At 36.6% G+C, this 14,607-nt stretch overlaps 1 protein-coding gene across 1 annotated transcript in view; it reads right to left on the bottom strand.

The window, feature by feature from the left end:
• CTDP1 (CTD phosphatase subunit 1) overlaps positions 1-14,607 on the bottom strand; it is a 111,474-nt gene that overhangs the window by 76,043 nt on the left and 20,824 nt on the right. Inside the window, exons 4-8 of the mRNA XM_037379542.1 lie at positions 14,459-14,587; positions 12,933-13,083; positions 6,711-6,801; positions 5,289-5,455; positions 2,569-3,654 (exon numbers count right to left, since the gene is read on the bottom strand). Of these exons, the coding sequence (XP_037235439.1) occupies positions 2,569-3,654; positions 5,289-5,455; positions 6,711-6,801; positions 12,933-13,083; positions 14,459-14,587 (1,624 nt within the window). The remainder of the gene's footprint in view (positions 1-2,568; positions 3,655-5,288; positions 5,456-6,710; positions 6,802-12,932; positions 13,084-14,458; positions 14,588-14,607) is intronic.

Genomic DNA, 14,607 nt, shown 5'->3' with positions numbered 1-14,607 from the left:
CCACAAGCAATCCATGAGAATCTTAGAAAAAAGGGTTACTGGAGACTATAGCTTTTTCAGTCTAAACTCCCCTATTTCACAGTGTTACAGAAAATAATTATTAAGTGATGTTGAAAGATGACACTAGTCTTGCTCATTAGGCAAAGATTGCCACGTTACCTCTTCTAGAATTAGTGCAATTCTTACTAAAAGCAAGGGGTCAGCTTCTACATACTGACAACAAAGGTTTTTTTCACCCCAGTAAATCAGGAATAGTATTCTTGTGATATCTTGTTTTAATTAGCAGGCAATATTTGAATATGTTTCAAGTATCAAGTGCAACACCAACATTATAGGACTATTCTGGACAACCTAGGTCTTGATGAAATCTGAGAAATATGAAGCACCCTGAAATTTAAAAGTTTTTCAAAAGAACACAGAAAATTTAAAAAATGTTAAAAAAAATCAATTCAAATACTGTAAAAGTACATTAGCGTAATGCAACCAAAACTTAAAGTAGTTTTTTGTATTAAGATCTACATTAATGGATGATTTGCAAAGACTATGCAGGTAGTAAAGAATTTGTTTATAAAAGCTGAACACAGAGATGTGTATATGTATCTATATAAACATACAACCCCCCTCGAACTGTACATTCTGAAAACAAACAAAAAAAAGCCTCAACTGCTTCTCATTACCACATGCTGTGCACCTTAACATGTTACCCAACATTTTTCCTTCTAGAGAAATGGGTATGTTTGGGACGGTCTCATTTACATTGATCCTATCAATTTTTACCACATCACACAACAATTGCATCCGATTTACAACTACATTTAGAAGCTATCTATTCCAAGTTAAACAAAGCAGCTTCAAAATGAAGCATTTTGAGATTTGAAATTGGAAAAACATTAAAGTTAAATTGGTAGCTATCAGGTCTTCAATGAAATATGACAAACTTGCATAATTCTTTGCTGATAAGTATGGCTATTCCTGCAGTTTTAAGAGCTGTTCAGCAACTATAGTTAAACTACGGAGTTCCAAACTGATGCTTCCACTGATTTTAACACTTCTCATTCACTATTTCAACTATCACACCTTCACAAATCAGAATCCCAGCTAATTTCAATGAAACCAATTTCCACCTCTCCTGGCTTTTAGGTTGTTGTCACTACTTAAATACATATCTGCGTCAGGACAATTAACACAAACGTGCTACTTCACTACAGGTCTGTTGGTACAACTTTTATTCTGATGCTTCTTGACTAGGTCCTCACTACAGCTGGCCTTACCAACATTTTAGTAAGAGCTACCTGTGCTTTTTGTCACTAGAACTGTACATTTAGATAACTGGAAAAGGAGGTAACTTTACACTAACCTAGCAAATATATAGCCTTACTGTTATTCAGGATGATACATTAAAAAATAGCTGATATTAGAGTATCACAATATACTAATAAATTGGCTGGGTTTAATCCATAGATTTTTAACATTAATCATAGTTCAAGGGGTAGAAATTAAGAAACTGCAACATTCTCTTTTTAGTCACTAAACATGGGAGGGTTTTTTTATCACTGCCTCTTTGACAGGAAGAAATTATTCCTGATCAGCTGCTTAAGAAATGGAACAAGATATTTCTTGAGTCACACACAGGTTGAGAAAAGTATACATATCTTCAGTACAACCAGTGAAAACATACTCCATTTGTTTATAAGCCAATGCAACAGAGCTGCTGCTGATGTACTGAAAGCTTACATGAATAGCAGTCAAGAAGAAAATAATCCAATAGATGGCAGATTTGCTCATGACATCTAAAGATGTCCTAAATAACCTAGGAGTTTTAGTTAATCTAAAACATGCAGTTTTACTGTTGGATTTCATGGTTTTGATTATCAGATATTTAGATTCCACATGACTTCAAAAAGGCCAACACTGAGGGAACCAAGGATCAGGGGGCACACAAAAAATGTGTACCAGAAGCTAATGGTGGCCTGTCAGCTCCTCTGTGGCAGCTATGCAATGGTACATTCCTATCCATTAAAGCTGTGTAAAACCAGGTAGCTTTGTGAAAGATGTATCAAAAGTTAGGACAAGCTCTCTTACATCTCCCATGACAAACACATAAAGGCTATGCATGCAGCAGTAACAGGGTATCATCAGATTCCAGTCTCTTAAGATAATCCATACAAAATGAAACTGAACCATGAGAGGTGAAATCTGAGAAACTGAGGAAGTCTTGCTATAACCTTACAGAAAGACCATTATAAAATTTTATCCAACACAAATGTTAAAGTTTCTATTCAATATCGTCAACAGTCAAAGACTCAGTATCACCTACTCTTAACCAAGAAGTGAGATATGACACATTACACCAGAGGCTCCACCTTTCAACAAATAAAAGCCATACTTGATCAAAAAGCAGCAAAAAAGCCTTTAAAAAATGCTTCTGAATTGTTTTAGGAATAATCTCCCCTTCAATTTCAATTCTAATCTCAGTTACATTAAAGCCAGTAGATTACACAAAAAACACCTCAAGGCATGAACGAACAGGAAAAAAGCTGATGCAAGACTCAAGCCTTCTATACCTACCTGTCCTTGCCGCAATGAGATGCGTTGCTTTGTCAGGATCATCAGCACTCAGTACTAGATTCTTCACAATTTTAGCTCCAAGTGCTGTGGCATGATAGTGTTCCCGTGTTTTCTCAATGGGGAAGTTTGTTGGGTAAAGTCCACTAAATATTATGGTTACATCTGCCAGCACTTTACTTTTCAGTTCTGGTACTATTTTTCTGATGTCTGGAATTTCCTCAATCTCTTTTTTCAGGTATTTATCATATTTTGTGTAGTAATCAGTGTGAACCCGCACAAGGATCTCTTCGAGGTATATTAAGTGGTCATCGTCATCTGTATCATCCTCCTCCTCTTCTTCCTCCATACTCTGGTCTAAGGACTCCCCCATTGTAATTCCAGACTGTTCACTATTCTGAGACTCTGTTTCAGCTTCCTTCTTGTCTGCACACCCATTTCCTAAATCACAAAGGCTTTCCTGTTCACCTTCCTCTTGTGCTTCAAGATCAGTTTTGTCATGAATATTTTCACTGGGTAGAGATTGTGTGTCCCCAGAATGGTTCACCAGACCATCCTTTTTTTCACTTGCATCAGTATGACTCCCTTTCTGCAAATTTTCATCCTGCACAGTCTGTTTGGATTTCTTCCAGCTTCTCTTTTCCTCATTCTCACTGTCTGATACAGAAGTAGATGACTTTCTGGTATCCAAACCATCATCACTTTCACTGTCACTAGACAGTTCAAAGTCCAAGTCATTTGTTGTCTTCTCTTGGGTTTGCTGCTTCTCTATCACTGTTCCACCAACTTGTTCTGAAGAACTCTGAGATTCTTTTGTATTTGTCAAATCATTAGTGACCTCATTGTCCATTTTGTGATCAGTGCTATCATTTAAGGAGTCCTGGGCATTAACTTTATCACGGGAGTTCATATCCCAGTCAGATGTTTCACTGCTTACAGACGTACTCCCATTTGTGGTGCAAGTGTCCTTTGTAGCTTTCTTGAGACCATTGCTTTGTTCTTCTACACGTATATCGTTCTTTATTTCTTCAGCATCTTTTGCTGATGTCACTGCTGAATCCAGTGCCTCTGGTTTTGTAGAGTGGTTTACTAAGACACAGGAAAGAAGGAAATAAAACACAAGTATTTTCTCAGGTTTGTTTTATTTTTAAGCTTAATAAAAAATTTATCTTTATTTTTCCTTAAATACACAGTTTACATATGCAGTTAGACTTTGCTATGTTTAGAAGTGACAACTAGGCTTTTCAAAGTCATTAAGATACTTCAGGTAACAATGATTACTAGAAAGAACTGGCAAACCTAACATTTTACTTTTGCGAAGAAACTGTGTAAGCAGCTGTTTTTAAAAAAAAAATTCTCGCAGGTCATAAGTAATTATTTGTTAACCACGCAAGCATTAAAGGATTTATCTTCTAGCATGAGTTTTTACAGGGCAATGAAACTACTGCTGCGAAGAAAAAAAAAAAAAAGAAAAAAAAGGGGGCAGAATTCATCTCAGAAGGTTCCAATCCCAAGAACTACAAGAACTGCCTTTATTAACTTCTGTGGCTTTTATGTATTTCCTATTCTTCATAAACAAAATAACTGTATTTTAATATTTGAAAAGATATACATGTTTTAGCAATACAAAGATGCTGTTTGAGGTTTATTTGAGACTCTGCTGGAATACAAGTAACAGGGTAATAGACTCAAAGGCAGAAAAATAGTTTTAGGATATGTCTTCAGATGTCTGCAGAGGAGACATGACAATTAAACAAACCAGACAACCTGAAATTTGCGCACAGGCATTCATCAGGAACACTGGATGAAGTCACCCTACTTTGTCCCTCTTTTGCGTGCATGTCCCTGCCCTGCAAGTAACACTACCAGTCACGTGTAGAGGTCCCACCTCACAGTGCCCCGATTCAGTTTGAGTACATTATGATTGCTTCCACATGGGACATCTCTAGTTCAACAAGGGAAAAAGGAGTGTTGTCACACACATTAAATCAAAAAAAAAAAAAAAAAAAAAAAAATAATCAAGCCACCAACAAACCTTGGCTAAACTGGAAAAAGTCCTGCAAATCCTTCTTAGACATTGTCTTTCAAATACATTTCACCCCAAATTAATACTAGCATAGTGATATATACCTTCTAAATCCACTATCTGTATCATGCTGCTGTGACTGCTGAAGGTAAGGTTTCATGTCAAATGCCAGAATGCCACATTCACCAGGTGCTAAAAGTCCCACACTAACTTAATTACCATGATTTAGGCAGGGACGTAAGCAAAGCACAAAACATTTGTTTTCAGCAGTATGCAAGACGAGAGTTTATTAATTATTGCTTTAAAGTGGGGCAAGGAAGGGGTCCAAAAAGCAGAACCCTACAGACTGCCTGGTTTTATACAGAGGGGGGAGAGAGAACCTGCCCTCCTCTACATGTTCTTGAATGACTTGATGCGTTGCCAAATCAGCTCTCCAGCATAACAGTCAAAATGCTATCACTAGGCCTCCACTTTTGCTGTGGGCACCCATCAAAAGCAAATCCACCAACAAGAGCAGTTCAGGTTTACTGTGCTACCTGCGTTTCTGCTGGAGGAGCATGCTCTGCCAACTGCAATAGTCTAGGATTGCTCATCTGAGCACAACAGCAATACTAGTAAGACTACTACAATGATTTACATCAATGACATCTGAAAAGTGGAAAAAGTTGTAAAAGCAGTTTAAAAATCAGGTAATTACCTTTCTTCTTTATTTGAACTTCTCTTGATCCAGGAGGTGCATTAATATCTCCTATCCCCTGAAAGTATACATATTTCTTCACAGTTATCAAATTGGGTGCAAACTTCCAAACATCCTCTCTATCATCAATGATGCAAACCATGGAATCCCCACACGGGAAGAGATCTCTAAGAAACAAAACCATTGACAAAATGAGTCCAGTTTTAGGAATTGAATGAACTATCATTGAACTATCAATTAAAGTAGTTTCTGTGGATGGTCTGTTTTATTATGAGCATGTCTGTAGGACACGCTTATACATGAACTTAAAAATCAGCAATATTAAAATTACAGAATTCAAAATACAATATTTGAATTAATTAAAGGTTATAAAAAAAGGAAACCACTATTTTTAAATCTCTATCCTAAAGGCTAGAAGCAGGAACCAACAAACCTCTGCAAAGACAAAACTTTACAAGATTTTGGTCTAGCTTTCAGAGTTGACAAATATGTTGACAAATAGCCCAATGCCAACTATCACATGGTCAATATACTATCTATATATAAATAAGAAATAGACACAAGAACAGTTTTTAACAGGTAGACTCGCTCAATCCAAGACAAAAGTGGGAAAAATTACTGATATTTGTATCACCTAGGAAGAGGTGGTAGAGTACTTAAGATATATACATGCATATGAAAATGGAGCAAGAGAAGAAAAATGCTTCCCATCAGCAAATATAGTCAGATGGGGAAGAGGCAATCATTTTTAATCTAGCTTTATGAAATACTAAACATATCTGTCTTTTAGAAAAAAAAAATCTTGGCCTTGTACTCTGAAAAAAGATCAGAACCTGATTTTAGACTAGAATATGAATCCAAGGCTCTAGATGACCTAATTTCAAGAAACATTAGAGAACAGAAGCTAGTCATATAGCACATTTGAAGGCCAGAATATTAGATAATCAAATACAAATTAACCTCAAACTGAGAATTTTGGCTTAATTAAAAATCCCACAACACAAGTCTTATATTTAAAAGCTGTGTAGATATGGTGCTTAGGGTTTAGTGGTGAACTTGGCAGTGCTGAGTTAATGGCTGACTTGATCTTAAAGGTCTTCTCCAACCTAAATGATTCTATGAATCTATCATAAGCCATAAAGTGGAAATATGGTCAAGTTATTACAAGAATAAAAAGTACAGAGTCAAAAACCATGATGCCATTGCTTCACGTTCTTACTGTTTTAGTACCACAGAACACATCAAATAGATGAAATGCTGCAACGCCCAACATCTCAGTTTGTTGGGATGGTGTTGGTATTTAAGAGGCAGATAAAGGGCTGCAAACATGTTAAGTACAGAGGGAGTAATTGTTACTATATTTAGCATGTTCTGTCTCTTTGTTGTTCTGTTCTGTTTAATGCATAAGACCCACATACATACCTAAGATTCCCAGTTTTAGAAAATGGATCGATACATTCATCCCTTGACAATATCCGATGGGAAAAGAGCTTCTTTTCAGGGTCCAAAAATCCTTTTGAAAGAAGAAATTAAAACGTTAAAGAAGTTTGTTCCTTGTTTATGTTCTATATAATTCAGTTATTTTAATCTGTGCAACAGCAGTTTAAGAGACAATTTTAAGGTAAGAGGTATTATATGGGGGAAAAGGTAACCACAGTGGATCAAGTATTTCTAACTAATGCAGTGGGATTAATTTTAAAAACCCCCATCTCATTTTCTTTCAACATAGCAACAAAACTGAAATTAAAATAACTAAATCTGTAACAGCCAAATAAATTAGGCTGAAAGAGATACAGCAGGTGATAGATACACATGATTTTGCAACTTACATTTATCTCTATATAGGTGGTTCTTTAAAGCTAAATGCTCTCCTTAGGTCATTATGCCTAGGAACTGCAGAGAAGTCTCACAAGAGTCGGCAATGTGCTGCAATACTTAAGCACAACGGGCACGTTAAGGGATGGTTTCAGCCAGAGCTCTTGCATTTGTAGGTTTTAAGTTGTACCACTAATAGCTACCTTAATACACTTACATATAATGAACGTATCTTGGAATTCCTAGAAATACTTAAGCCCAGTTGCTGTGACTTTTCTGACTACACTCTTTATAAAAAAGACAAACCAAAAACAAAACAGAAGCAGCTGTGCTAGCTGACCTTAAAGCAAGATAAAATGCCGTTATTTAGGAAAATGATGACTTGGGTGTACAAATATGCATGCACACGCTTCTGAACCTAGCCTCTAATAATGATGTTCATCTTCATGAGCAGATCACAGCCACATAATTGCTGAGAAACTGGCATTTTACACACCAATCTGAACCTTTCGTTTTACTGAATTTGCGATGAAGTTAGCATCAACTTGTCATTATTCATATGAATAATACAAGGCAGTCAACACTTATCTGGGAATGAATTTTTGAAGTTTTACTTTATTTTATATGGTGGAATTCAAAATGACTACAGGCTCTAAGGACCAACTTTAATTTTCTTTCAAGGAGCTCTGAGATTTGTACAGAACACATGTTCAGGTCCTTTTAGAAGTCCAGCTCCCAGAAGTACACTAAGTTGGGTCTTCAAAAACAGAGGGTATAAATTAAAAAAATTTTAAAAAATCAGTCATCACTTCTGAAAAGTTGATCCTGTATGTATTTAATATTCATGTGTAACTGGAATAACTTAAAACCCATAAAAGCAAGAAAATTCCGAGTTAAGGACAGAGGTTCAACCTTAACTCACCCGACTATGCTTAAGAATTGCTGCAAACTCGTAGAATCATCCCCTGTAGTGAGACCCTTGCAGTACCTAGGCATAACGAATTGAGAGAATTAGCTACAAAGATTTATTGCCGTACACACAGATATTTTGACAAACTACGTAAGTTGTCATACAAGTTGCTGTTCTCCTCAACCAAATTCTCTTCTGCTAATTATCTGACTACACAGGGACTCTCTACACTAAATTGGACGGGAGTGCACTGATTAAATGGTAAAACCACAATGAGGTACTCAGTTGTAGTGTTATCTAGCTAAAACAGTAAGAAAGGGGAAGTTGAACTAAAAGCCCGAACACAGAAACCCTGGCTGCCAGCGATCAGAGATGAGGTAGTGTTCTGGAGCTTTTCAGCGATACTTTGGTGAAGAGTTATTAATTTGAATATTTTTCCCTTTGATAATTCGCTAAAAATACACAGAGGATACAGGTCACCAGACATGCACGCACAAAAATAAAAGCCCATCTTAAGAGAGTGGGATCTTTCAAAGCTAACTACTTGAATAGCAATATGGAAAACAGCACTCGTCTTTTAAAGAAGTTCTTTACATGTCTTAAGATGTTTGGTTTCTTTTGAATGTTGCCTAGGCAATTGAATCAACCTAACAAGCATAATCCCGATGTTTCCACGTTTCTGGGAAATGGCAGGTAACATTTCATTTGTCATAGACCATTTGTTTTCTGCAATAGTATGTTAATATTGTGTTTAAATATTCACTATTCACTAACCTTTTTAGAGATTCTGCTCCATGCCAAAGCAAACAAGTAGTGGCTAAATTACATGCTATTAGTTAAAACATTAGCTTTTAATAGGCTTGTGATTGCAAATAGAACATAAGTCTGAAGAAATAAAAACTTTACATAGAAAGCAAGTAGATGCAGATACACCCCTCCAAGCTAAAAGTAAAGGCTAAGATTTAACTTCATTAAAAAAATAAAATCATCATAGTGCTTTCAGTAACAAAAAAGTGAGAAACTTTCATTATGAAAAACTCTAGTACCTTTAAAATAAAAATCTTTTCACAACCTACATATTTAAATATTTAGGAAGATAGTACACTGTTTAGATATTAACCTTTAAACATGAAGCTGCAGGCTTCAAATTGATGATGCCTTCCAAAGTGCTGGTGGCTTCTTCTTTAAAAAAAGTCAATGCAGACCACCGAAAAAGCATTGGGTTAGATGATGTCACTTTTCTGTGGGGGCATTTTTTTGCAAGTTTCCATGACTTCAGAGAGATGAAAAGGTCTATGTATAAACTCACTGAATATACAGAAGCTGCTAAAGTTTTCCTGAGATTTACTCTAAACTTTTGGTTTTCATTTTTTTTGTTTATTTATTCCTAACCATTTCCCAACACCATGTCCTGAAAAATTACAGTCATAGTTTGCTGCTTTGGTGCCGATAATGAATCTTTTTTTCTTGACATTTTTTTTTTATTGGAGAAGTTTGCACAAGTTATTCCTGCAGAAGGATAAATGTTGATGAATTTCTCATGTTGTAAGCATGTTTAAAAATGTAAAGTCAAAAAGACTGAAGACAATGACTTGCTGTTTCAAATCAAAACTGAGCTTCCATTTACTCTCATAAATTAGACAACGTGCCCAGTTTGCCACTAAGTATTCTTGAACAAAGAATAGTGAAGACACTATCGCTATCCTTTGACTGCCACATCACGAGGGACTATTCAGTAGACCTACCTAGCAGAAACTATTCCCCCCAGTAGTTTGTTTTCCAGTATCTCAGACTGGATCTTTGCACAATCTTATCAAGCCATGTTACCCGATTTTACATGGTGTCTCTTTGAAAAGCAAACTTGTAAACAAGACTTGTAAAGTTAAGTTAAAAAACCATCACAAGATGCAATGCTCAAAAGCAACTCACTCATACTGGAGAAGTCTCAAATCTTAAGAGACAGGTTGAGTTAAACTGCAGTTCCTAGTAGAAGTGACAATACACTAGGATCCAACATGCATCTAAAGAAGTTCTTTTTAAAAATAAATCTAAAATTGAATTTCTGAAGAATTAGGTCACCTCCCATTCTACTTCAGGTGCTACCTTAGAACCCGGAAAGAGCTGTTGACCTAACCGTCCAACCGCACTAGAGACCTTCAGACACTGATGTATGCACATATTCTGTCAATTATTTATTGAAAGACATCCTGTAATATACTTGCTGTAACAAACCATACATATGAATGCCCTTAACTTAGTCCTACTTTCTAAGCACCACTATAAATCTTACCAGTGATTTCACATTACATTATTTTTGGTTAGTGGCCTCTGAACTCAAAATTCACAGTGGTATTTACTTTTACAACCAGTACTTAAGCTGACTTCAGTATTAAATACACCTAACTTCTCTTATGCAGAGTAAGGGGGGGGGGGGGGGGAGTAATAATTGGTCAAAGTAGTTATGTAGAAGAGAAATATTACAGGAAGCTCTAAATTATAAAATCCCAAACTCTTCTTCATAAACATACTACAAGATACGACTATGTAAATGTGTCATACTAAGAAAGGTTTTAGGATAAATGACTTCAGCAGACACAAATGGTGTTTAAAAATATCAGCTAATCCCACTTAACAGCTGATAGGAGTCAGCTGGGGTGAGGGAAGAGGAAAGACGTCATCTGTCTGCAAAATGAGGAAAAAGTCTTTCAGGACATGGAAGGAGCAGCTCAGACTTCAGATTTCACAAAAAAATACCGGATGTATGTGGAAGATCTAAGTAAACAACCTTTTTCTTATGAAAAAGATTTCTGGCATTTTATTACAAGTCCTTCCTTTAGGTAACATAAGGATAAAGGTAAAATATCAAACTGACAGCTCTCTGTGAGAAAACATTTAACCAATACTGCCATCAAGTGTTCTCTATATGTACAAGCTATAGATTTCTCTGTTAACTGCACCTTGGTTACACAGGTGAGTATGTGCACCAAAGGCTGTATCAACTGTTTCTCCATAGCAACATATTTCAGCTGAAGCTATCATTGTCACTGCACACGTAATCCACTTGTAGTTCAAATGCTTTTGATGAGGTTAGACAGCTTCTGGCAAAAATCCAGAAGTCTGGAGATGTCAGGACGCAGCGATGCCCTAATTTGCTCATTTGGTGGTTATCTCCTCTGTGGAACAAATTAAGCAGCTCAAGTTTGATGCCCACAAAAAGGCTTGTCACACTGTAAGTATCAGTCTGTGCCAGCTGGGCAACTGCGGGTAATCCAAATTTTAGCTGAGAGATTAAAATGAGCAAATACAGGACCAAATCACACATTGAAAGAAGATCAATCACTGACAAAGCACTCAGATATAATGAGTTAACTACCCCTGCAAGCCATTCTTCTCCCTGGCTCTGAAGCATATTTGCTGTAAGTCTTCTGACCTCAGGCCACATGCAGATCTGGCACACAGATCCAAGTGAGGAAGACTGTCCACCCACTTTCTTACCACCAGGTAGTTAAACCTAGTGTGTAAAAAACCCTTCTCTTTTTGCTACACAAGAAATAACCATGCTCTAAGAACAGCAGGGTACTAAAGTGTTAATGCATTAGCAGTACACAACGTGTGATCCAACAGCAAGACTGACAAAGCTTTAGGAAGATTCTTCAAACAACTGGGCCAATGAATATTGACTGATGTGGAAACGTTCACTTGGATGGGCAGGACAGGACATGCCTCTCCTGAACTTTTTTTCAAGAAGAATTAGTTGGAGACCACAAATAGGTATCGCTTTCTGATTACAGAGGTGTCTTGAATTTGTCATTACAAGCATCTTCTATGGCTTATTTAACAAGCATAAAGAATTCTGGAATTACACTACTTTTTTTCTAAACTGTTCTAGAGCTAAACAGAACAGTCAGCTCTCTAACTGTTTTGGAATCTTCCTTTCTTGCCAAGAAGCAGGATCATCGGGATAGCGTTGCTCAAGGCACTTGGGGCAACATGACACAAAAAAAAGCAGATGTGAGAGACAACTTAAAAACAGCTGAGACACACCACAGCAGCAAGGACAGTTTGACATGCAGAGTCATAACCTAAACCATTGTTAATTATATTGTCTTAGTCCAACAGACTTAATAAAGGAAAATCTGAGGTGAAAAAGCTATTCTGTCAAGGAAGGCTGAAGATGGGGCGAAAGCCAATTTTTCAGTTTAAACACACGGTCACACTGCTAACATGAATTTGGCCCCTATGCTTGCATAACAGGGTAGGTTTCTTTTATGCCTGTTGGAAAAAATAAAACATTTCAGCCAAGGACCTGCACCACAGACTACTATAACTAAAATTTAAATGCCAGTTTTCAGTTACTAGGAGAAAATACTGCTAAGTTCTTGTGAAGAATATGTGAGAATACTGCTAGATCTGTGACCTTCCTCAAATAAGCACATCTCAGCAAACAGAACTGCTGTAAATTGATTTACAGCAGCCAAACTTCCTTTGTTTGTCCTGCAAACACAGTGTGGGAGGGGATAGGGAGGGACAAGGGGATATAACTTCATGTTGTTGATTTTTATGGAACTGTTACTTTAGGTTTCTAAGACAAGTGATGTTGCAGATTATTTTTAGAGCCCATCAGCATCATTTCTAACTTAATTCAACAGGAAGGCACTAGCTGTCATGCCACAATGATTCTCTAACCATCAGGGAAGCAAAAAAAGCATGTCTGATGGGAAAAAAAGGATTATTTCTAAAGTTACAGGCCATATAGGCACCGTCTTGTAAATGAGCCAAGAATTCTGCTTACAGGACGATTTAGGAAGTTTTTGCACAAAGCAAAGAACAAATACTTGAAAACAACCACAGAAAGAAAACTAGTTATATGAGTATGAAGGCTGATTACACAAATATTGTTAGATGTAACATATACTCACCTGCAATTGTATGTGCATAGAGTCTGCTGCCAAAAGTAAAAACATGTAATTCGTACAGCTTGGCAATTTTTTCCAGGAATTCCTTACAATGAGGACGTAAACGAGTATGCAACATAGGCTCACCTCGACCTAACTGGAAATGAAATATTCCCTAGAAGAAAAAGCATGTTTCATATTATCAAAATACTAAACAAAAATGCCAGCATTCCAGAAGTGCCCTCTTCCATCGCTTCCACTACTTTTATTTGGTCTGACTAGGCTAAAGCAAGTTTCGGCCACAGAGATTATGTGGATGAATAAAATCCAAAGCACATTTTTGCTCTTTGTCAGACAGTCCAACACTAAGTTCTTCCAATGCAGGAAGCTGCACTGTTGAAGTTTATGACCAAGGTAACTTTCATTCAAACCTTTACTTACAGCAAACCAATCTGAATAAAGCAGATTGAGAAACTTCTCAGAAAGTTCAGGATCTCACTCCTATCAGTACTACTTAGTGAACTTCACTCAGATATTAGTTTCCAAACATACTAAACTCAGAGAAAAGACTTTGCTGGATGAAAATCAATACTATTATGTCTATGGAAACATACCATCAGATAGCAAACCAGGAAGGAAATTTGCACATAAAGACTCCAGTTAAAAAAAAAAAATAAAATTCTCAGTTTTTTAAAATGTTTCTTTTCAGACCATCATTTATACAGATGAAGACATAGCCTTTCAAATACACAAGATTTTTTTAATCTTTAGGCTGAATGTTCACTCTTCCTCTTTTTCTCAATTGCAATTTACATTTACAGCTTGTTCTTTGCTAGCAGGTGTGAACACATGCTGAACCTACTGAACACATTAGAGTGGCAGAAGAAAAGAAAGAGGAACTAAACAACTGTAGTTTAGATGACACTCGTTTAAATTTGCATACCCCTGTACAAGACACTACAGATACATTCCAACATGCTTCTTGTGTTAAAGTTTCCAGACAGGAAATGTTACAAGCTAATAGTCCATACCAACTCAATAACAAGTGTTGCATGAAGAAATTAAACAGCAACACTGAAACTGTGTCACTGTCATTCTCCCTCTGCCCCAAAACAAAACTGAAGGAAAAAAAATCACTAGACATATTCATGGAATGACAGATGTAGTAAAACACGGGATTACTCAAAAAGGGAGTTCAAACAGTAATTCACTGTAACTGCCTCAGACTTGGAGGGAAAGAAGTCTCATTACTGAGTACTCTGCTTGTGAGCTGTAGAGGAAGGAAAGCAGAGATTAAAAATAGCTACCTGAAACTTGTTGCTTAAAGTGACTGGAATGGAAAAGTGCAGGAAAGCGTAACTAGAAGAAAAACATCAATTTAAACATAGAGAAAGAAGGACCATATCTCAGAAGACTTGTTTCTCATTTTGTTATTCTTCAACTACTGTTTTACCTAACCACAGAATGTTTTCTTAAAGAACCATCGTGTAACTATGGTTAGAAATATTCCTGTTGTTACTTTGGCTTGAAAGCCAACACCTAATACTTACCTTATTAGACATTTGTTGGCAGTGCTGTTCTGTAGTATGGATCAATGTCTGGTCCAGATCTACCATGAGCACCAGTTTTCGATTTCGATGAAGCCGCTGTTGATCTTCTCTTCCTAGCTGCTCAGCTTGCTGTAACAAAATATTCACAA

Source organism: Falco rusticolus, chromosome 3 (genome assembly GCF_015220075.1).
Source record: "Falco rusticolus isolate bFalRus1 chromosome 3, bFalRus1.pri, whole genome shotgun sequence".
Taxonomy (NCBI): domain Eukaryota; kingdom Metazoa; phylum Chordata; class Aves; order Falconiformes; family Falconidae; genus Falco; species Falco rusticolus.
Note: the sequence above shows the minus strand (reverse complement) of the source record. Positions and strands in the feature narration are given on the sequence as shown.